The sequence below is a fragment of the Castor canadensis genome, chromosome X (genome assembly GCF_047511655.1).
Source record: "Castor canadensis chromosome X, mCasCan1.hap1v2, whole genome shotgun sequence".
Taxonomy (NCBI): domain Eukaryota; kingdom Metazoa; phylum Chordata; class Mammalia; order Rodentia; family Castoridae; genus Castor; species Castor canadensis.
In genome coordinates, this window is record NC_133405.1 from 126,777,370 (window position 1) to 126,799,485 (window position 22,116).

General features: G+C 38.4%; 1 protein-coding gene across 2 annotated transcripts in view; it reads right to left on the reverse strand.

Moving 5' to 3' along the window:
* Positions 1–7,124: 7,124 nt before the first annotated feature.
* The window catches only part of Cdkl5 (cyclin dependent kinase like 5), a 165,589-nt gene continuing 150,597 nt past the window's right edge, over positions 7,125–22,116 (reverse strand). Inside the window, exons 16-19 of one of the 2 annotated variants that reach the window (XM_074064364.1) lie at positions 18,045–18,144; positions 14,247–14,369; positions 12,980–13,102; positions 7,125–7,525 (exon numbers count right to left, since the gene is read on the reverse strand). In XM_074064364.1, coding sequence (XP_073920465.1) covers positions 7,139–7,525; positions 12,980–13,102; positions 14,247–14,369; positions 18,045–18,144 — 733 coding nt within the window. In that variant the 3' untranslated portion in view covers positions 7,125–7,138. The remainder of the gene's footprint in view (positions 7,526–12,979; positions 13,103–14,246; positions 14,370–18,044; positions 18,145–22,116) is intronic. The other variant, XM_074064365.1, reaches the window with a different exon arrangement.

The following is a 22,116-nucleotide window of genomic DNA, read 5'->3' on the forward strand; positions in this document are numbered from 1 at the left end:
GCCTCTAGCAATGTGTACAAGTGAAAACACTCAAGTGTAAAAGAAACTAAAGTTTTCAAAATGCCATAAGGAAAAAGAACTTCAAAAATAGGGAAAAAAAGCCACCATCATTAAGTAACAAGGTTTAGTTGGCATTAATTTCTCTTCCTTAAATCGATTACAACATGAAAGGCCCATTATCCCTCATCGGAATTAGAAAGCATTCTTTCTTACAAAGAAAGAACCAAAAAGGAGCTGCTTGGTGTTCAAAGGTAAGAAGGATCACAGTGCTCAAGACTGGGAAGGCCTGGCAGTCACATCAGTCAGTGCAAAATCTGCATTTTATTAAAGACATTTGGGAAGATCCATTCAAAAATACATTGTGCTCAGTAAAAATTAACCATTTCATGCTGATAATGAAGGTTACCACAGAGTAATATTTGAATAATATTTACAGCAACATTAGAAATTTAACAGAAGTTTAGAATGGAATACATGCCAGAAAAAACTTGGTAAGATGTACCAACACATGATACAAAGAGTTATAGAAACACTTTACAAATGGTTCATAATTAGCTTGTGAGGAATTTAAGTAATCAACACTTAAATTTCAGTTTGGATTCAAAAAGTAAAAAGATTAACAACCACATCACACCCTTGCCACAGTAAAAAGTATGGAATTACACTTTATATAACAGATTATAAAGTCTGTGCAATTAAGAATTTTCACTGATTCTTCATTTACCACAAACTGGATGTCACATCCCTCTGGCTTATCCCTATTTTTGTTTTTAAGAATGAACAGGGTCTCAGGGTCAGCCTACCCTGTGTCTTCCCAGATACCCCCTTCAAACTTACTAGAGATTGAAGAAGTGCTGAATATATACAGAATAACTACCTGAATTCAAAATTCACAAAGTAATTCTTGCACACAGCAATTCTTGGAGATAGGAATCTGGGGTAACTATTTTGTTTGGCTTAATTGTATCTGTTTAATCAATGCAAGTTTACATTGAGAATTTAGTTCTTTCCATCACCACGTCACTGTGTCACCCCTCCATTTTGACTCAATCAAGTGACCAAAGAGTAAACAAGGAGAGGGAGAGAGACTGGTGACTAGAACCCATGGTTTATCCATAGGGAAATGGATTTTCTGCAAGCTTTGCTTTCCATTTTGGAAAATTGAAGCCATTGTGGAGAATGTACATATTCTCCAGGAGGAAAAGCATCATTTTCTTGTGAAACTCTACTGAGTTTAACTGGAGCTTTTGATAATTCTGGCAATAAACACTTTAATCCCCCAATGGGGACAAAAGTCAAGGCATCTACCTTCTCTATTCCTGGGTTTCTTCTGATTAGACCTGAAGCAGAGCACTAGGACAAGTTGTCTCCACCTGAAATGAATCACATCAACTTTCTGGGAAGTGAAATCCCAAAGAAGTCCTGAGGGATTCTCAGCAGTCTGCCAAAATGGAGGGGATGGAGGGACAGATAAGGCCTCTTTCTCCCTGATACTCTGCCTGGGAAGAGCAGTGAACAAGGCAACTTCTAATCTGCATACAACACAGAGACCAATTTCAGATTCTCAAGAAGGACCAACTAGAACCAAGGATCAAAGCGGGGATACAGAGCTTACCCTGGTGGGAAATGAAGGACCTTAAAAGTGAAACCAGCTTCACTGCTGCACTTTGCTGGCTCTAAAAATCCAGTGTGCAGACTGACAAATTTTTTTTTGGCAAAACAAGAGACAACCCTCCCTTAAATTTGGGAGTAAACAGTTGATGAATGAAAATGCAAGGCAGGTCAGGATCATATTTAACAGGCTACAGTAAATACAAAGAAAGGTAGGTCAGTGCCTGGAGAGAAGAAAGATAGAATAGGGAATAGGTCTAACACTGATGAATTGCCAAAGTACTATGGGAAATGAAGACTCCTGTAAGTAACTGGCTCATACAAAAGTCTACCATCTTGTATAGTATATTCAATTAAAAAAAAAAAAAAGGAATCGCCTGGGGCTATAGGCCCAGAGTTTCCTAGCCATCTGGATTCTCTCCCATGATGTGTATAGAGGGATTTCATTTTCTTGCATGGCTTCTTACTTATGGTTTCCAAGATACAATCTTTTACTCAGCTGAACTAGAACTCAAGATATTGTATATCTCAGCTGGGCAGGAAGCAAAAGGAGGAAACTGTAACTGCTTACAACTCTGGATTTTGGCTTTTGTTTTTATTTTTGTTTTTCTGGTACTCTGGCCTTCTAAAACTCTGCAAGGACCTTCTTATACGATTCTGATCCTGGGGATTAGTGACAGGACATTTATGATATTTGTACTGCCTTTTCTGCACTTTCTTTCAAACAAACCAGAACTGTTATTTCTTAGATCATAAGTAAGTATTTTTCCTGTCTACGTACTTTATTAATGATCAACTAAAGAAGGCAAGGAAATATTCCACTATTTTCTGACTTGGTTTACTGTAACATACCATATTCCAGTATGAGTCTGTGGCTCTTAGTGCCCACACAGAATTCAATAGCCCACTCTAACGCAGGAGGCAATGAACTTCTAGCTATAAAAAGCAATGTTCTCCAGAACACAGGTTCTGAGCAGAAGAGAACATGCATATTTCCTGAGTCCCAGCAGTGACTTCTGATGAGCTACTTACAGCCCTTGCTGAGTTAGGTCAGGTCACCACTGGGACCTAGGTGAAGAGAAACAGAGCCTTCTACACACTGGAAAAGTAATCTTCTGGCCTTTGAAAGAAGTTGTACACTTACAAATCATTCTCAATACATGGCTAGAAGAAAATAAATGGCTTTTTTCCTTATTTACTCTAAAAACTACTTTAAGAAGTGAGGATACTATGATATCAACTAAGAGGTGCTGGAAAGGGAAAATGGAATAGTATTTCCTAGTGTAGTCCACTAATTTTCAGATTAGGAACATGCTAAACTGGCTAACTCTACAACCACAACATACTTTATAATACATGGCATGACTAGAGACTGACCAGTGTAGCTCTGAGCATAGAATTAAAGTATACAACTGCCTATGGTGAGTCTTAAAAGCATGTTTGAAAACCAATTTAACCAAAGCATACAGCACAAAGACTTCTGTAACAGCCACATCACAACCACCAATAAAGAGATTTTTGCTTCTAATTGGTCTGCCATATGCTAATATTTGTAAAGAGCTATTAAATGAATTCAATAAAAAACAAAGACATTTTCTTTTTGTAGACACAGCTAAAAGCCATGGATGCCTTTGAGCAGTTGGTAGAAATCATGCCAATCTGCCAGGCTGTTGCTTGCTTCTAAATATAAGCCTCATGGCTCTATGAAAGATTTTCTAAGGTGCTAACCTAGAATTTAAGTTCTCAAACACATGGAAAGTAACTCTGGCTTCCTCCCAAAGTATGCACCTTTTAGCAGGCCCAAGACAAAGGAAACAAACAATAGGATTCCAAGGATTCCAAAATAGTGGTAGAAGGTTCTTAAAGAGAATGTGATGTTCCACCAAGCGCTGGTGGCTTATGCCTGTAATCCTAGCTACTTGGGAGCCTGGGCAAATAGTTTTTGAGACCCCCATTTCCAAAATAACCAGAGCCAAATGGACTGGAGGTGTGGCTCAAGCAGTACAGTGCTGTTTTACAAAGTGCAAAGCCCTAAGTTCAAACCCCAGTCCCACTAAAAAAAAAAAAAGAGTATGTGATGTTGATGAATTCATTTCTGGAAAGAACAAGACCAGAATCAAGCTCTGCAGAGTGGTGGGTCTAGAATAATCCTGGGCAGGGTTTCTCAACCTCAGCACTAGTGATATTTGGAGCTAGATCATTCTTTGTTGTGAGAGGGGGAGGGGGAGAGGCTGTCTTATACACCCTAGGGTGTTTTAGTAGCATCCCATCCCTGGCCTCTACTTACTAGATGCCTGTAGCACATCCCACACTACCCCCTGTAGTGATGACCAAATATCTCCAGACATTGTCAAATGTGTTCTGGGGGGCAAAATGGCCCCTCATTAAGAAGTGCTGCTGTAGAGACTGCTCACATGAGCCTCTTGGCATGGAGCACTCTCTTTCGGTCTTGGGCTCTGGAGAGGCTAAATTTCAGTTAACACTGAACAAAGCTCAGTTAAAGTTCACTTTGAACATTAGGGAAGAAAAAGGCGGTGGTGAAGAAGTAAAACTAGAAAAACAGCAAAGCTGAGTTTCTTTCAAAAGGAGATTAGAGATAATTTCATAAAATGAAGTAATTCATAAGCCTTCGTTCAACCTTTGTGTCTTTTAGGAAGTTAAGGTGGATGCCATAAACACCCCTGCCTAAAGAAAATGCAATTTTTTGTGACTTTATGTTATGTTCTTCTTATCATGGATGACATCTTTGTAAAGTCAATAATTTACCAACCAGAGGGGAAAAGAACAGTTAAAAGCTAAGTGAGGACTCATTAGATCTGAGAGAAAATGTTACTGCCCTCCTCCGTGAGCAGGAAGAGAAAGAAATGTTAGAAATGAGGATTGTAGATATGCTAGAAATGAAGATTAAAGGTTCACTTACAGCTTATTGAGGATCAAGGAAAAGTCGGAATGGACAAAATGTGAGAAGAGGATAAAGGAACTACCTCAGAAACACTAGTTGAAAACACTGCAGCTATTTCCTGGCTTGAATCTGGGAATGTACGAAAAATTAGATTGACTCTTCATCAGTTAGGTTTAGTTTGCTCTAGGCAAATATTCTAGCCCTTCTTTGAAGAAACATTGTAAATAGAAATGTTCTGCAAAGATCTGAGGTCCCAGTGTTAGCAAGGATGACAACATGGGAAACCAGCCCCTAGGTGAAGACTAAGTCTCAAATGCCACAACATGGCAATGGGACCACGTAGCTCCTAAGCGCACAGCACAGTGAGACGTCTTTCCAGAGGAAAAAAAAGGAGTTCCTGGTTTGCTAGGGGAGACACAAGGTACAGATCTAGCATGAAAAAGAAGAGTTAATTATACACCTTTTTAGAATCACTGTATCCAGGCGAAAACTGCTGAGAGTCTATCGTATTTGAATAACCAAGCAGATGCCTGGGAAAAGCCAGAATTCAGAGCTACCCAAACAGTACTGAACTGGTGACAAACAAGATAGGAAAAGAACTCAAGAGCATGCAAAACCATTAACTTGAATTAAATTGTTTCCATAATAGTACCCAGTTGAGTTTCATTTTAGTGCCTATTACACTTATCAAAACTAAATAAAAAGCACCTTAAAATGACTTCTATATATGATCAATATACATCATTATATTATTTATATAAAAATGCAATATGCACACAAATTACGCTTCAAAGAATCTAAGACCTTTTTCTTTATAATCTTCATAATCATTAGAGCTATATTCTCAAAATCTTGGGGAAGGGTTAATAGTAATTCGGCATATTTCAATGACAGCTGACTCAATTCAGGGGCTGACACTCTCAGAATTCTGAAATAAGTAACAAATACTGAGAAGTTACCTCTTTGAGGGGTGGAAGGGACCTCTAAAAGCCTTATTGCTAAGAGACTACTTTCAAAAATCTATGACTACTGATAGATGATGGTAATTGCAGTGATTTCTGTCAAAGATGGCCCAGAGAAATGGGGGTATAATACTTGCTGGCCAAAGGCTTCTGTTCTATTGGGAATAACTTGGGAATTAAAAAGGGATCAAATGAGGGAAAGGTAGGTCCTCTTCTGATGGAGGGGTATGTGTATATACAGGTGTGCATGATGACTTTGCTATAAATGCACAGTCCCAGGAAGAAAAAATGGATACAGCAATTTTTTCTACATCTGGAATTGCTTCAGGAGCCTTTTTAAATATATCAGAAAGAACAATAAGAAAACAAAAGATTTCGAAGTAGAAGTGCCACACACATATCTTATATCCTACCCTGGAACCAAGAGACTCCAGAAGGGTGGACAGTATTCAGGAGCATACAGCTGGTTTGCAAGATCTGCAGACAGGTGCCTCTTATAACCTCACAACAAAGAATGTTCACTGGCAAATCTTTGGTCTATACTCTACACTAATATTAAGTGGAAGAGCACATTCTCTCTGCAAAGACCCACAAGCAACACCTCTGTATATTCTCCCCTCATGTTCAAGTTAATGTCTCTGGACATAACCGGGAGCTAAGTATGTGAAGATGTAAGCAAGGCCTGCTGGGATCCTCACTGGCTTATCTGACTTTCTTCCCCTGCAGGTCTGGAAAGAGATGCTGCATTTTGCCTGCTACCAAGGATCATGTCTAGAGGCTACTGCTGGGGCCAAAAAGTTCAGCAAGGTTCATACGGTGACAGTCACATGTAGCCACAATTCAACTCCCTTTATTAGAAGTATAATACTCACTCCATATCACAAATGTATAAAAATATGGCAGATAGTGTCATAATGATACTTTCTTTAAATGAATGTATTTATAAAACAGACAAATATTTACCATATATATTTATATATAGAATAAAATACTCCTGATGCAATATATAAATGTTACTGTTTAGTTTTTATAGAAACTACTGTAGCTGTCCCACTGCTTCACAATGTTTCAAACAGCTTAAAATAACTTTACATTATAACATAAAAGGTATGATTATAACAGTACAATATTAATTATAAATAAATGTTATAAATCCTATCAAATGTGGAAGCTTAGAAAACAATTTAAGACATACAGTTCATCTGCTAACCCTTAAAGGGATACTCTTAGATTACAATAAACCCCACATTTAGTCTAGGCAGAAAAAAAATGTGGTAAGGGCATCGGTCAACACGAATTTTTCTATCCCCTGCAGTGCCAGGACATGTTCCAGCTTTCCCAAGTTCAACAGAGATTGCACTAAAGCTGGAATGTAAAGGGGAGAAACTGGCAATAATTTCTTCTTCCTCAGTGGCACACTTTACCAATTCCTCACATAAGTCCTGTGGGGAGTGGTGATCCCTAAGGAACTTCTGTGGCTCTAAGATCCCTGACTTGCATTTGTGGCTGTGAGGAGCTGTATGGCTCCACACATACAATATTGCACACACCTTCATAAAGCTGAAAATACTGGCTTACCACCCTGGCCCAGCCCATTCCCCAGCCCACCCTACACCCTCCCCTCCCAACAGGCTTGCCCCTCCTCCCCCTACCCCAGCACACATTACAAGGCTGTCTCTTTTAAATCGTTCAGATTTGGCATTCGTGAGCGATTTGTTCTGTTATAAGGGTGCCCATTTGGCCCACTCTTGGCACCCAGCTGTTCAGAGTAGGAAGGCCCCTCTGTGGCACTCCTGGTCACAGAGGACACATGCCAACCAGGATCCATCTGACCTGGCAGCTGGAGGGCTGGCCTGCCCTTTGGTGTGGGCTCCTGCCGGATGTTGCTGCTCCCACCAGAGGCCTGGCTCAGGGGATGAATCCGAATTTCTGCGAAGGAATTTTTGGTCTGTTGAGCTGTTAAGGGCTGGAATCGGGGATCAGAGGAACCCGGGTGATTTGAGGATGAAGAGAGATGTAACAGCTTGCGTAGTGATTTTAACGGTTGGCTCTGAAAGAAAAGATGAGAATGTAGGACTTAAGAGTATACCAGGGATATGGAAGAACATGAAGCTCAGATGTGAGATGATGGGACATAGGCCAATCATGTTGTTGGAAGACCTAATTCAGCTCTCTTTTCTAGGTTTCTTCAAATGAGATTTCAGTCACTGTTCTTTCATGCGAAAGCCTAAACCTAGAGAAGATAGCTAGAGCTGATAGGGTATGCTCAAAGCTTCTTTGATCTGGCTGCATCCTATCTTTACCATGGTTCTCATGCTTCAACCCCAGGAAAGAGAAGGAACAAAAAAGGGATATGTCTCTTCCTTCTTTAGAAGGCTTCTCAAAAGCCCCACATAAACTAAGGCACACAACCATATCTAGCTCTAAGAGAAGCTAAAAAAAATGTAATGTTTTAGTTAGGTAGCAATGCACTGAGCTACTAAATTGTATAGCTCTTTTTGTTACCTCTCTGGCTTATGTTTTTTTCTTTCTTTCTTTTTCCCTGTGGTTCTGGGGATTGAACCCAGGACATTGCAATGGTAGGCAATCCTCTACCAGTGAGCTATATCTCAAGCTCTCTTTTTCTTGATATTGCAAAATCTTAATGTTCCCTGCTCTAGTTTTACTTTTTGTTTTTACTTTTCTTCAGGGAGGGAAGGGTAAGTAAGGTCTGGGCATAGAGAAATAAGCAAAACTCCTACAGAATGTATAGGTGATTCATTCAAGGAAACCTTTAATTCCTTATACAGGCTCACAGTAGCCCTACCTGCCTGCATGTCTGTCCATGAAATGACTTCTGGCCAAAGACTTTACCGGGTACTGCACTATGGAGGGATGCTGGCGTTAAGCAGAGGGCAGGGTACAGGATGGGCTCTGCCCTTCACTGGCTAATGATTCTCCAGCAACTCTGTTTTTAAATTCATTTATTCACATGTGCATACATTGTATGGGTCATTTCTCCCCCTTGGCCCCACCCCTCTACACTCTCCCCCCCACCCCTCCTCACTTCCAGGCAGAATTTGTTCTGCCCTTATCTCTAATTTTGTTGAAGAGAAGACATAAGCATAATAAGAAAGATAAAGTGTTTTTGCTAGTTGAGTTAAGGATAGCTATACAGAGAGATTCCTAGCATTGCTTCCATGTACAAATGTGTTACAACCCAAGGTCATTCATCTCTAACTGACCTTTACACTCATTCCTGATCCCCTTCTCATGTTGACCTATGTCGCTTTAAGGTTTCTGTATTAGTTCCTCTGGGGTGAGACATCAAATGCTTTCATGTTTTGGATTTTCTACCTATCCCCATACCTCCCGTATGTGCTCTCCCCTTGTCATGTGACCCAAGTCCAACAACATTGTCTCTAGCAACTCTTTAGCCTCAGGTTCCTTGATGGTAACTGGCAGTTCACTCTCTTCTTCCCCCCCTACTGTGGAATGCATGAGCATTGCTATCAGAAGAGGCATGGGAAGCTGGGCATGGTGGCACATGCTTGTAATCTCAGCTAATCAGAAGGCTGAGGTAGAAGGGTCATAAGTTTGAAGCCAACATGGGCAACTTAGCAACATCCTGTCTCAAAGTGAAAAAGGGCTGGGAATACTGCTCAGTGGTAGAGTGCTTGCTAATCTTACGAATCCCAGGATTTAATCCCTAGCACTGCTTGAGAGAGAGAGAGAAACAGAGACAGAGAGACATAGACAAAGACAGACAGACAGACATAGGAAGCACTTGGAAATACACAATCACTATTGCCAGACTCTGGCACTCAAGCAACAACCTTAGCTTTGGAGCACCTCTGGCTGCTAATCTTCAGAGCACCTTTACTCTGAATGTCACTGTAGAAGCGACATGCATTTTAGGTTTCAGCCAAGTTTGAATATGCTGATCTCTAGGAACACTACAGGATTTGAAGGCACAGGGCAATGAAAACCAAAGTAAATGACTCAAGAATCAGTTCCATGAGAAATTGCTTCTAAGGATGTATCCCCCATCACCATTCTAAAGTCTTTCTAAGAAAGCAGTGGAGGTAAAGAAACTGTCAAAATATCCCTATTTGCAGACGACATGATCCTATACCTTAAAGACCCAAAAAACTCTACTCAGAAGCTTCTAGACATCATCAATAGCTATAGCAAGGTAGCAGGATATAAAATCAACATAGAAAAATCATTAGCATTTCTATACACTAACAATGAGCAAACGGAAAAAGAATGTATGAAAACAATTCCATTTACAATAGCCTCAAACAAAATCAAATACCTAGGTGTAAACCTAACAAAAGATGTGAAAGACCTCTACAAGGAAAACTATACACTTCTGAAGAAAGAGAGTGAGGAAGACTATAGAAAGTGGAGAGATCTCCCATGCTCATGGATTGGTAGAATCAACATAGTAAAAATGTCGATACTCCCAAAAGTAATCTACATGTTTAATGCAATTCCCATCAAAATTCCAATGACATTCATTAAAGAGATTGAAAAATCTACTGTTAAATTTATATGGAAACACAAGAGGCCACGAATAGCCAAGGCAATACTCAGTCAAAAGAACAATGCAGGAGGTATCACAATACCTGACTTCAAACTATATTACAAAGCAATAACAATAAAAACAGCATGGTACTGGCACAAAAACAGACATGAAGACCAGTGGAACAGAATAGAGGACCCAGATATGAAGCCACACAGCTATAACCAACTTATCTTTGACAAAGGTGCTAAAAATATACGATGGAGAAAGACAGCTTCTTCAACAAAAACTGCTGGGAAAACTGGTTAGCAGTCTGCAAAAAACTGAAACTAGATCCATGTATCTCACCCTATACCAAGATTAACTCAAAATGGATCAAGAATCTTAATATCAGACCACAAACTCTAAAGTTGATACAGGAAAGAGTGGAAATACTCTGGAGTTAGTAGGTATAGGTAAGAACTTTCTCAATGAAACCCCAGCAGCACAGCAACTAAGAGATAGCATAGATAAATGGGACCTCATAAAACTAAAAAGCTTCTGTTCATCAAAAGAAATGGTCTGTAAACTGAAGAGAACACCCACAGAGTAGGAGAAAATATTTGCCAACTATACATCAGACAAAGGACTGATAACCAGAATATACAGGGAACTTAAAAAACTAAATTCTCCCCAAACTAATGAACCAATAAAGAAATGGGCAAGTGAACTAAACAGAACTTTCTCAAAAGAAATTTAAATGGCCAAAAAACACATGAAAAAATGCTCACCATCTCTAGCAATAAAGGAAATGCAAATTAAAACCACACTAAGATTCCACCTCACCCCTGTTAGAATAGCCATCATCAGCAACACCACCAACAACAGGTGTTGGCGAGGATGCGGGGGAAAAAGGAACCCTCTTACACTGTTGGTGGGAATGTAAACTAGTACAACCACTCTGGAAAAAAATTTGGAGGCTACTTAAAAAGCTAGACATTGATCTACCATTTGATCCAGCAATACCACTCTTGGGGATATACCCAAAAGAATGTGACACAGGTTACTCCAGAGGCACCTGCACACCCATGTTTATTGCGGGACTATTCACAATAGCCAAGTTATGCCCCACCCACAGCCAAGATGCCCCACCACCGACGAATGGATTAAGAAAATGTGGTATCTATACACAATGGAATTTTATGCAGCCATGAAGAAGAATGAAATGTTATCATTCGCTGGTAAATGGATGGAATTGGAGAACATCACTCTAAGTAAGGTTAGCCTGGCCCAAAAGACCAAAAATCGTATGTTCTCCCTCATATGTGGACATTAGATCAAGGGCAAACACAACAATGGGATTGGACTTTGAGCACATGATAAAAGTGAGAGCACACAAGGGAGGGGTGAGGATAGGTAAGACACCTAAAAAATTAGCTAGCATTTGTTGCCCTTAATGCAGAGAAACTAAAGCAGATACCTTAAAAGCAACTCAGGCCAATAGGAAAAGGAGACCAGGAACTAGAGTAAAGGTGAGATCAAAAAGAATTAACCTAGAAGGTAATACACATGCACAGGAAATTAATGTGAGTCAACTCCCTGTATAGCTATCCTTATCTCAACCAGCAAAAACCCTTGTTCCTTCCTATTATGGCTTATACTCTCTCTTCAACAAAACTAGAGATAAGGGCAAAATAGTTTCTGCTGGGTATTGAGGGGGTGGGGGGAGAGGGAGGGAGCAGAGTGGGTGGTAAGGGAGGGGGTGGGGGCAGGGGGGAGAAATGACCCAAGCCTTGTATGCACATATGAATAATAAAATAAAAAAAAAGAATGCTGTGGGGTCCCCCACAGGAGGTAGCATGGTATCCTGCACACTGTATATACTCAAAAGTATTTTGTTTTTCACTGAATTGGTATGACAATACAATGAAACTCCTGGTGATTTTTAAAGCCCTGATCACATGAAACTATCGAGCAACTACAATGATCTAAAATAATCTGGAGATGTGAAGTTATTTGTAAGAGCTTTTTGGTAAAAGAAATGGTTTCAACAAAGAGTTTGTAAGCATGAGGCTCTTCCTCAGAGCCTTGTGTTCTTAGTTTGGATATATATCCAATAAGCTTAGATATGTACATCTCTATGTATCTTCCCACAGCATATATTATGATAGAGTAGAAATATAAATGATTGGGCAAAGAGAATGGCAATTTGGGGAACTTGTGTCCACAGCTCTAAATAAAAGTTTACTTAAAGAGAGTAAATACAAAACCTATAAAAAGTCAAGCCTCCACTTCCAAATTCCAGAAATCTGTGATATGATTAATACAAACATGGTAGACTATGTCATTATGCTTATTGTGGGATACTGAAAAGATATAATATTGAAATATTTCCAATTAAAATAGTTGTTTAAAGAAGATAAACTTCAGTTACTTGAGAACTTACTGATTCAATTTCTGCTTATTCCCCCATTATAGCAGATAAGTGTGGTTACAATACTGTCTGATATGTGGTTCCTAAATTCAATTGTTTGCCTGTTTTCTATTAAAAATAGTATGGATTTAAAAAGTTGAAATATTTTTTCAAGGCAGTTTATCCAATCTGTCTTTCAAGGGCCAATTCATATGCTACAACCTTTAAGCAAACCTTCATCTCTCCTCATCCTCTCCAACAGTTTATGGCATATCTCACTTTTTATCAATATCTTTTTACTAAGATATTTATGGGTCTTCGTTCTCTCCTGGGCTGTAGAGTATTTGTGGGCTGGGACTATTTCTTCTTCATCTCTATAACCTCTCTGCCCCCTCCCTAGTTAGGAGAAGGCTAATGGAGGCTTCCTTTTTTCCCACTGGGAATCAAGATCTGTCCTGACTCTCAAGAAGCACTTGGCTATTAGTGAGGATCTATTTGGGGGAGGCTCTTGTTGTAACATTGAGAGGCTAAGTTTTCTTCCCCATGCTTTCCCCCAAGGAGTTGCCACAGTCAAAAAGTCTGTAAGTGGTACAGGCTCCACTCACATGCATCTGTGGATCTGAGAGTTTCTCAGAGGGGCGCCACTCCTTTGGCCTGCTGATTGAAGTGCTAGCAGAGTGAAGGGCTTTCTGTAAGGTCAGCAGATCAGGGCCATCAGAATTGGGCACCTGGAGTAAAAGATAGACAAGGATTCAATAAGCATATCAATAAGGCTAATTAAGATATGCAACCACACCCAAGAGGAGAATCAAACAAAAACTCAAAAAACAAAACAACAACAACAAAAAAACCCAATAAAGAACGAAACCAAAACTCTCCCAATGTTCATAATGTAAGTGATGCTAGTTAAATTCTTTTGCCCTTGTAATAATTTTCCCTGCATTAGGAAAAATTGGCAGATGTCATGCAGCTTGGTTAAAACCTCAACCCTTAAAGCATTCCCATGCTGTTAGTTTCAGTAGCTGTAAGAGAGAGCAGTTAAATTGGGCTGTATCAGGAACTGCTGTCGTATCCTCATTCCATATTGCTGTTAGGTTATGAACCAGTTCAATAAAACAAAAAAAATTTCCTGCTGGGAAAATGATCCAAACACTGTATTTGGTAGTGCCAAAGAAGTCTAATTGGCTTTCAAGGATAGCAAAGTGGGAAAGTATATTTGAATCATATTCCCAAATCACTGCCCAGTAAATCTGGCTCTAGCATTATATACTAGGAAACTGCTAGAAATTTATGCCACAAATTTCAAGTGAATTCAATAGGTCTATTCACCGATTTGGGTGAGCAAAAGAAAGTTATGTGTAATGCAGAGCAAAAACCATGGCTTTAAACTAAGTGACCAGCAAAAGCTAGAGCAAGATGAAGGTCTAGCAAGTCACCAACTAGTAGTTGTTTTTTTACATGGAGCCTGCTAGCTCACTTAATTTGGTCAATTCAAACTTGGTTTCAAAGAAACAAATTGCCAACCAAATGTTAACAATGATCCAAAAGTAAAAACATTTGTTAACTGTAAATGTTAAATTGAATTTTTTATAGGAAAAAAGAGATTTTTATGAATACTGTCTCCCAATAATTGACAAATCAGACAATCCAAACTAGCCCTTCACTTGTTTGTTTTACACTTGAATAACCTTAATTGATTCAGAAAATCCATATTGGCAAAGAATTTATATCTCAGTAAATTTATGGAACTGGCTCAGGTACTTAACTAGCATAAAGAGAATATGACCCCATGAAAATAAAACATGCTGTTGTCATCAGTAAAACAAGTTTACTGGAGCAGTTTTCAGGGCTACCATACGTAAAAATGGGTACCATGGGTGGAGTGACTACAGGAAGCTTTTTCAAAGAAGAACTATGCTTTAAATGATTCTTTGAATTAAAAAGAGGAAAGAGGGATTTCTTGATGCTTGGATTCTCCCCGCTGGTGGAATCTGTCTGTAATATAAGATACAAATAAACTAATTGCAAAAAAAAAGGTTCTTTAATTGAAACTACTAGCCCTCGGCAGCCCTCTAATTATTAAATATTAACCATCATGGAAAGAATCTGTGTGCTGTGTGTCTATAGAAGTTCTATGTCATTTATCACCTGGACATGAAGAGATTAATAAGGTCAAGATAAGCACAAACTTCTAAGTATATAACATGTGGTTATGATCAGTAACTACAGGAGGAATGCCTAGATACCTACAAACATCTACTCACATTAAGCTTATGAAACATTTAAGAAGCTGTTTATTATCATAAATATGACTATTATGAAGAATTATGTTTAGTGAGCTATTGATAAAGTTCAATAATTTCCTAATTGCTAGAGAGGACTTCAGCAACTAAAAGAATCTACCATATGATTTGTCTATTAGGAAAGAAAAGATACCATAAATTCTTTTGAATTTAGTCAGGTCTTGAGCCAGAAATAAAACTTGGAAGAGGTCTATCACTGTTGTAGGACACTAATGTCACTCATTCTATAGTTAGAAATATGTACTTGACTGAAAGTAGTCTGATTTTCAAGCAAATAAAAAATTCAATCTTCAGCCTTTAAACTGAAGCATCACTGCAAGTTGAGATACTAAGTATGATACAATTACCAAGTTGGCAAAGTCACCATATGCTCTGAGCACTTATGTAACTCCCTAGATTTATAACTGAAGCCAGATTCCCAATGCAGCTTCCAGATTGAGTTAAAATAGGCACCTTTACAATAAAGAATAATTTTTGGCACCTCTTTTAGCTATCTCAATTGTCAGAGAACTAGAGTGTGTATAATGGTATTCACAGCATCTTTTATGGGTATGTGTAAGAAGACATTTCTGTAAAATACCACATGAATTGTCCTATTCTAATGATGAAACCAGGCAGGAGTTTAACTTACATTGCTAAGGAGGCTAGAAAGGAGTTCTCAGAGATCTTCCACACAGTAACTGAGTTTTAGTCCTCCCAATTAACTGTGTGACTTTGAGCAGGTCACAACTTGCCTAGGCTCAATTCCTATAGTAGCAAACTAGATTCAGGATTCACTTCAGCTTCCAAATGAACCACTTCTCAGCTCTGTGCCAGTGGCTTACACCTGTAATCCTAGCTACTTGAGAGGATGCGATCATTAGGATCATGGTTCAAGGTCAGTCCTGGCAAAAAAACACTTTATAAGACCCTATCTTAACAGAAAAAAGCTGGGTGAGGAGACGTACACCTATCATCCCAATTTAGGCAGGAAGCCTAAAATACGAGGATCTTGGCCTGAGCAAAAAGCAAGACCCTATCTCCAAAATAACCAGAGCAAAAAGAGGTGGGCATGTGGCTCAAGTAGTAGAATGCCTGCCTCAAGGGGCAAAGATTCAAGTTCAAAGTATCACCAAAAAACAAAACAAAAAAAAAACACTCCTACTTCTCTATGTGTACTGGGTTTCAATTTCTTTTATGCAAAAGCTACAATGCCTTAAATCTTTCAAAGTTCGGTTCATTTAGTTTCCTTTTGCTGAGTATTAGAAAGTGAAAACAAATTAGCTTTAATTATGTGTGAATGCTCACTCCAAGAAGGCAAAGTTAACCCAATGCCAGGCCAAAGAACCTGGGGTCTGGCAGGCTATACATAGTACTCTTTGGAAGTCTAACTCTATATTCTAAAGCCCTTGAATTTTTTCTTTTAATTAAAAAATAAAGAGGAAGACTTAAGGCATTATGTACTATGGAAAGATATCTTGCAGTTAGTTCAAATATCTAATAAAAAGTAATTTTAACCAGAGAGAATGTTAGAAAACAGTAATTTTCTATTTATATTCTATAACATTTAAATACCTAAAATTTGAACCAGTCCTCACTAATAAAGTCAGCCAAGGTATATATACTTTACTCAGTCACAGGGAGGGAAAGGCTTTACATTTAATGTCGGTCTAAGGCAGACAGACCTTAAAATCTAAGTTTATACACAAAATGACTCCAATTACTTGATATGTAAATATTTTCTACCATCAATCACCTCACAGCAGCTACAGGCCTGTGGTTAAGAACAAAAACCCCAAAATAAAAGTAACAATGGTCAGGAAGAGGTAGCCCAAATTAAATGTTCTTGATAGATAATATGGTCTATAGACAATAGTAAAAGTTTTACTTCTTTTACTACTTGAAATATTTTAAGCATCCCTAGACTATGTCAGATCTATTTGCTTATCTAGTTTCAATAACAAATGGAGTAATATTTGACTGAGTGGCATTTTATTTGACATTCCATGTTAGGTGAGCTTCATTCAGAGATAGGTAGGTTTCCCCCATCCAATGAACATTTCAGGAATATTACTCGGTCATTAAAATAAAGACAATAAAGTTTTTGTAGTAACATACATAGTGGGTGTGTGTGTGTGAAGAAACAGACATTCTGTTAAAAGCCAGAATATAAAATTGCACTGGAATGATTACTATTTCAAACAAACTTCACACACACACGCACACACAGAAACATCACCTTTCTTCCACAAACATATGTATAGGCTAAAAAGTTATGAGGAAACATATTTATAGTACGGTAGAAAGATTAAGAATGATTTTTTCTATTTCAGAACTTTTCTGCAGTGAGGTCATGTATTTTATAATAAGATATATAAATTAAACAAGCAAGTGAAAGAATGGTCTAGAAAGGTCTAGATCTAGAGAGGTCTTTTTAAACACTTGTTGAAGTAAGACAAAATGAAACAAAAATCCTTATTTCGGGTTATATACTTTGCTATTTTCATCTATCTCATCTTAACTTACCACAGAGTTACAATCTTAGAATTTTCCTGATGGAAAGGGCCTCAGAAGCATTGAGTCTAATCTACTCATCTTGCATATGAACTCAATGAAGAGGTAGTTTTTTCTCTTCAAATAGATGAAGGATTAATTATGTATGAAGTAAAATTAGAAACAAAACCATTGAAAATGACTAACTCATATCATCTAGTTATGAAGCACAGGGGGAAGCAGGCCTCATTTGGGTGAAGAACTGCTCCTGCTGCTGTGGTAGTTCAGTGAAGTGATGTGCTCAATCCTGTGGAGCCAGCCTTTTGTTCTGGCGAAGGGTTCCGAAGCTAAGGTGCAGTCTGTCTCACAGTGCAATCGCAATGGAAACATATTTTTCTACTAAAGCAAGCCCTGAAATGTCAGGTGTGATCTTCTCACTATGACTATACGGCCAGGAGACATATTTGTCAGCATGAGGATTGTACAACCAGCCAAAGAAGGATAAAGAACTAAGGGCTATTTATGAATTTCAAAATTTAAATGTAAACCAAAACCATTTCCTAAGTTTTCTCATATCTTTATGCCCCCAGTGACAAATGTGTCCTGCATCTTCATATTTTTTTTACAGGAATATAAATCCACATGGATAAAAAGTTTATCGAGAGAGGCTTAAACTGTTCTCTCTCATGCAAATTAAATGTCTTCTACTTCTGGAGCTTCTTCTGAATCTAGAACAGGCTCTGTGAGAGGACAGTTGTATAGAATTTCAGAGACATTCATAGCATATGCATGTTAAGTTTCGGTAAGAAATTAACTGACTGTTACATACATAGTTAAAATGAAGAATAATGCAGAAACCTATGCCATGATATATAGAAATTGGCTATCTACTTACTGTTTGAGATTTCTTCTTTTTCTTTTTCATAGACCTGAAAAAACCTTGCTTCTCCTTTTCTTTGAGTTGATCGGAATGACTAATATTTTCAGGACTTTTCCTAAATGAGAAGACATTTTTATCTTATTGATTTTTCTAATCATCCTCTTGGCATAGTGTGACAAACACAATGAAGACTGAAAATGCATGACACCAGGTTCAGACAACCATGAAGAATCTAGCACATAGGTAAAGGTCCTCTAAAAAGCACAGGAGGAACTGAATCTAATCAGCATGATTAATGACTATCCTTCAGCACAGGTTCACTCACTAGCAATTTCAGCACTATTACAAATGATCTGTAACTGTGCTGCAGGACCAATTTCATGCTGTTGAAAGCCTCAGAACTAGAGATTCTGAAAAGTATGTGGCTTAGAGAATGCCTTTTCTATAACCCTCCAAGAAAAAGACCAGAGACATTTTCAATACCTTCATTTTTCTATTTACCTTTTTAAAATCAGCTTAGCAAGTTTATTATTATAAACTTGCCAAGATATTGAACATAAAAATGCTACATTATCAAGTAAAAACTGAGTGAAATTGGAAAATTCCTATTTACCATACCATTTACCTATTATTAAAACTAAATAAAAATCCTTAAGGAAAAAATGTAGACAAGATGAATGCTTTAATACAAAGTGCTCATGAAAAAAAATAACTGAAAATATTGGTATTTTCAGTATGGTATTAAGCTTAATACCATATATACCACCAGGTATTTTATTAAAATAGAAGATATTAAAAGACAGGAAACAAACCCTTGGCCTCAACAAGATGACTATACTTGTATGCTAAAAGACAACCTATATTATTTACCTTATTATACTCTTTAAAGAGCAACTCAGGCCATGTGCAGTGGCTTGTTCCTGTAATCCCAGCTACTCAGGGGGTGGAGACTAGAGGATCATGGTTCAAGGACATGATAAAAAGTTAGTGAGGAACTCTCCCCCAATCTTAAAAAAAAAAAAAGCTGAGTGTGATGACATGCATCTGTTATCCCAGCTACGTGGGAGGCATAAATAGGAGTATTATGGTGAAGGCCTGCCTGGGCAAAAATTTGAGACCCTATTCAGAAAAAAAGTAGTAAAAAGGGCTGGGGGGTATGGCTCAGGTGGGAGAGTACCTGCTAGGTCCTAATATCACACACACAAAAAAGCAACTCAAATGGTGTTATTCTTGAAAAACTCATATTCCATGGATTTTATTTTAATTTACTTATTTTTTTTTTTTTGGTGGTACTGGGGTTTGAACTCAGAGCTTCACGCTTGCTAGGCAGACACTTTGCCATTTCAGTCACTCTGCCAGCTTTGATTTTATTTTTAAGTTTCAATATGTATATGGCTGCAGAAAGTCATTTTCCTAAATGATTGGATTTCTTCTATAAGCTATTCCCTAGAAGCAAGAGTGGCAGAATCATTAAAAGTGACAGAGTTGATTTATGTTCATGGTTTTAGAACACCTAACAGTGATGAAGTGATTGGAACACCTAAGAAAATGAGTGAAGTAGCAGCCTACCTTTATTTCACTAAAATGTATAAAGGTAAAAGACATCTAAATAAAGTATTACTAATTTGGATGACAGAAAACACCATGAAGCTATTAAATCATATCTTCAAACAATGTCCACTAATATGAAGGCATATTTAAACTACAATATTAAGTAAAAATAGTAAGATTCAAAACTTTCTACAATGGTCAAGTCCTATATACAGATTCACTCTTTAAAAGGCAGGAGGAAATTAAAAAAAATTTTAATCAGCCAGGCATGGTGGTACATGCCTATAGTTCCAGCTACTCAGGAGACTGAGGCAGGAGGATCACTTGAGCTCATGAGAGCTCAAGAGCCTGGACCACATAGTGAGACCCTATTTCAACTCCTCCCCAAATCCCCCACCAAACCAAAAACTTATAGCTATCATATCTAGGTAGAATTATTGATGAATAGTTTCTTCTTTTTAATTTCTAATAACTTGTACTATAGATATAACAAAGGCTTTATAAGCCATGCAAAATTTATTTTAAAAAACAAAAACTGAAAATCAAAGACAACAAGGAGGGAGGGAGGAGGGGAAGTAAAACCCACGACTGTTGAAAGCCTAATGAGCATTTCTTAAGTGTTTAGCCTAAAATTTTACAGACAGGGAAGTAAAAACCTGTACCAGGGCCCAGGTGTTCCTGAAACTCATTAGGACTTGAGATCTTAAACATCACTGACAGAGTTCCCAGTTCTTAAGTTAAAGTTTTATAGTTTAACAAAGTTATAACATAATCAGTGTTGGAACTCAGAACAATGTATTTATAATTCTGAAAGCTAGAAAACTTCAGATATGCTGGAATAGGCATGAATGGGATGATGGAAAATTTAAGATTCTGCAGATGAAGTATTGTACTGTTGGGGAAAACAATCTCCTGGTGAATGATCTTAGTGAACTGGCATTAAGGTAGAAGTGTTAGCACTGGCAGAGAGGAAAGGGAGGCTGTAGGAGGAAGTAGGACTTTACCTGAAAAGGCCAGAGTCTATCCAGGATAAAGCAGAGAATGAGATGAAAGTGAGAGGTTGGAGGAGGGGAGAATTTAAGAGGAGGAGGAGGGGCGAGATAGAAAAGCAGATCAGAATTTTCAGTTTGGTGTTGCAGAGTTGGGCCTCCCCAAAATAGGGAAGATAAATCAAAGATACTCTGGAGGGTCTTCATAGGCACTGGATAAACTACAGGCCAGGTGGGGCAGAAGGAATGAGGAAAACATTTTCAAACTGAAGGTGAGCAGGTGCTGGGGCTCAGATCTAGGCAGGGAAAGATCTAAGGGCCAAAAAGGAAATAAATTACTCTTGAACAGATAAAAGCTAGAAGTGAAGTGTGAGTATGCTTACATCACAAAAAACAGAAGAAATGAAGTCCAAGAGAAGAAAGGGAGAAACAAAGAGAAGAAAATAAACAAAAACAGGTAAGAAACTACTCAGAAACATACACAGAGAACCAGAAGGAAGAAAAGCCTAAGAGAGACAGAGAGCAGCCACCTGGAACACAGGCACTTGAAAAGCTGTACAGTATACAAAGGAATGAAAGAGGAGCCTTGAACATGGACAAGAAGCACTGAGCCAAAGGAGCAAGAGTGTGATTGCTTATGTCTCTCATCTGGCATTGTGGACCCCGGGATTTCACCTGGTACAGTCAGCAGCTTTCTGCTGCTTGGGTAAAAGGGAGTAGCATAGAAGGGGAACTGGGGGCTCCCAAAATCTCAGTGAGGAAAACATTGAGAAGGACCATCCATCCAGTCACCTGGCACATTATCTGGAACAGTAGCTCTGATCAAAACAGTATGGGTGTGTGGGAGGTGGAGGGAGAGGGAGATATATACAGAGAGACACATGCACACACCAAAGGATAAACAGGTACTTTCCTGCACAGTCAAATGGCTCCAATGTATATAATCCAAGAGCTTTTTCATAAAAGGATCTAGCAGAAAGAGGGAATTCCAAAGATTCACCAAAATCAAGGAAGGAATTAAAACTGAAACAGATTTAAAGTCAACTAAGATTTAATGAATACTTGATATATGCCAGGTTCTGTATTAGGTGTAAGATATACAGAGACAAATCAAACAAGAAGCCTGATCTCACTCAAGCTGCTTCCAAACTTATAGGGGACACAGATGGGGATCAGGCAGCAGGGTCAGCCTTTTGGGCTTTAGTATATCCTTCTAGAAGCAGCATGGGATGTGAGTTTAAGAGGTGAGGGGCATTACCCTGTGCCACTTTCCCTACCACATCCAGGCTCCTGGTGGTGGGCCTAGAGTGGTCAGCTAATGTGTTCTCATAAGAAAGTCAATGAATGATTCTACAGGAGTAATTCAGCAAGACAGGGTTACATGCTATATGTAATTGATACAATACATTCATAACTTTATAAGAAGAAAAAGACTAAGATTATACAAGTGGGTCACACAATTTTTCACTTATCTGAACTAGTGGGATTTCAAATTAATTTAGTTTACTGATTGTCATTTTTAATCCAATTTTGATGGTACTCTTTCA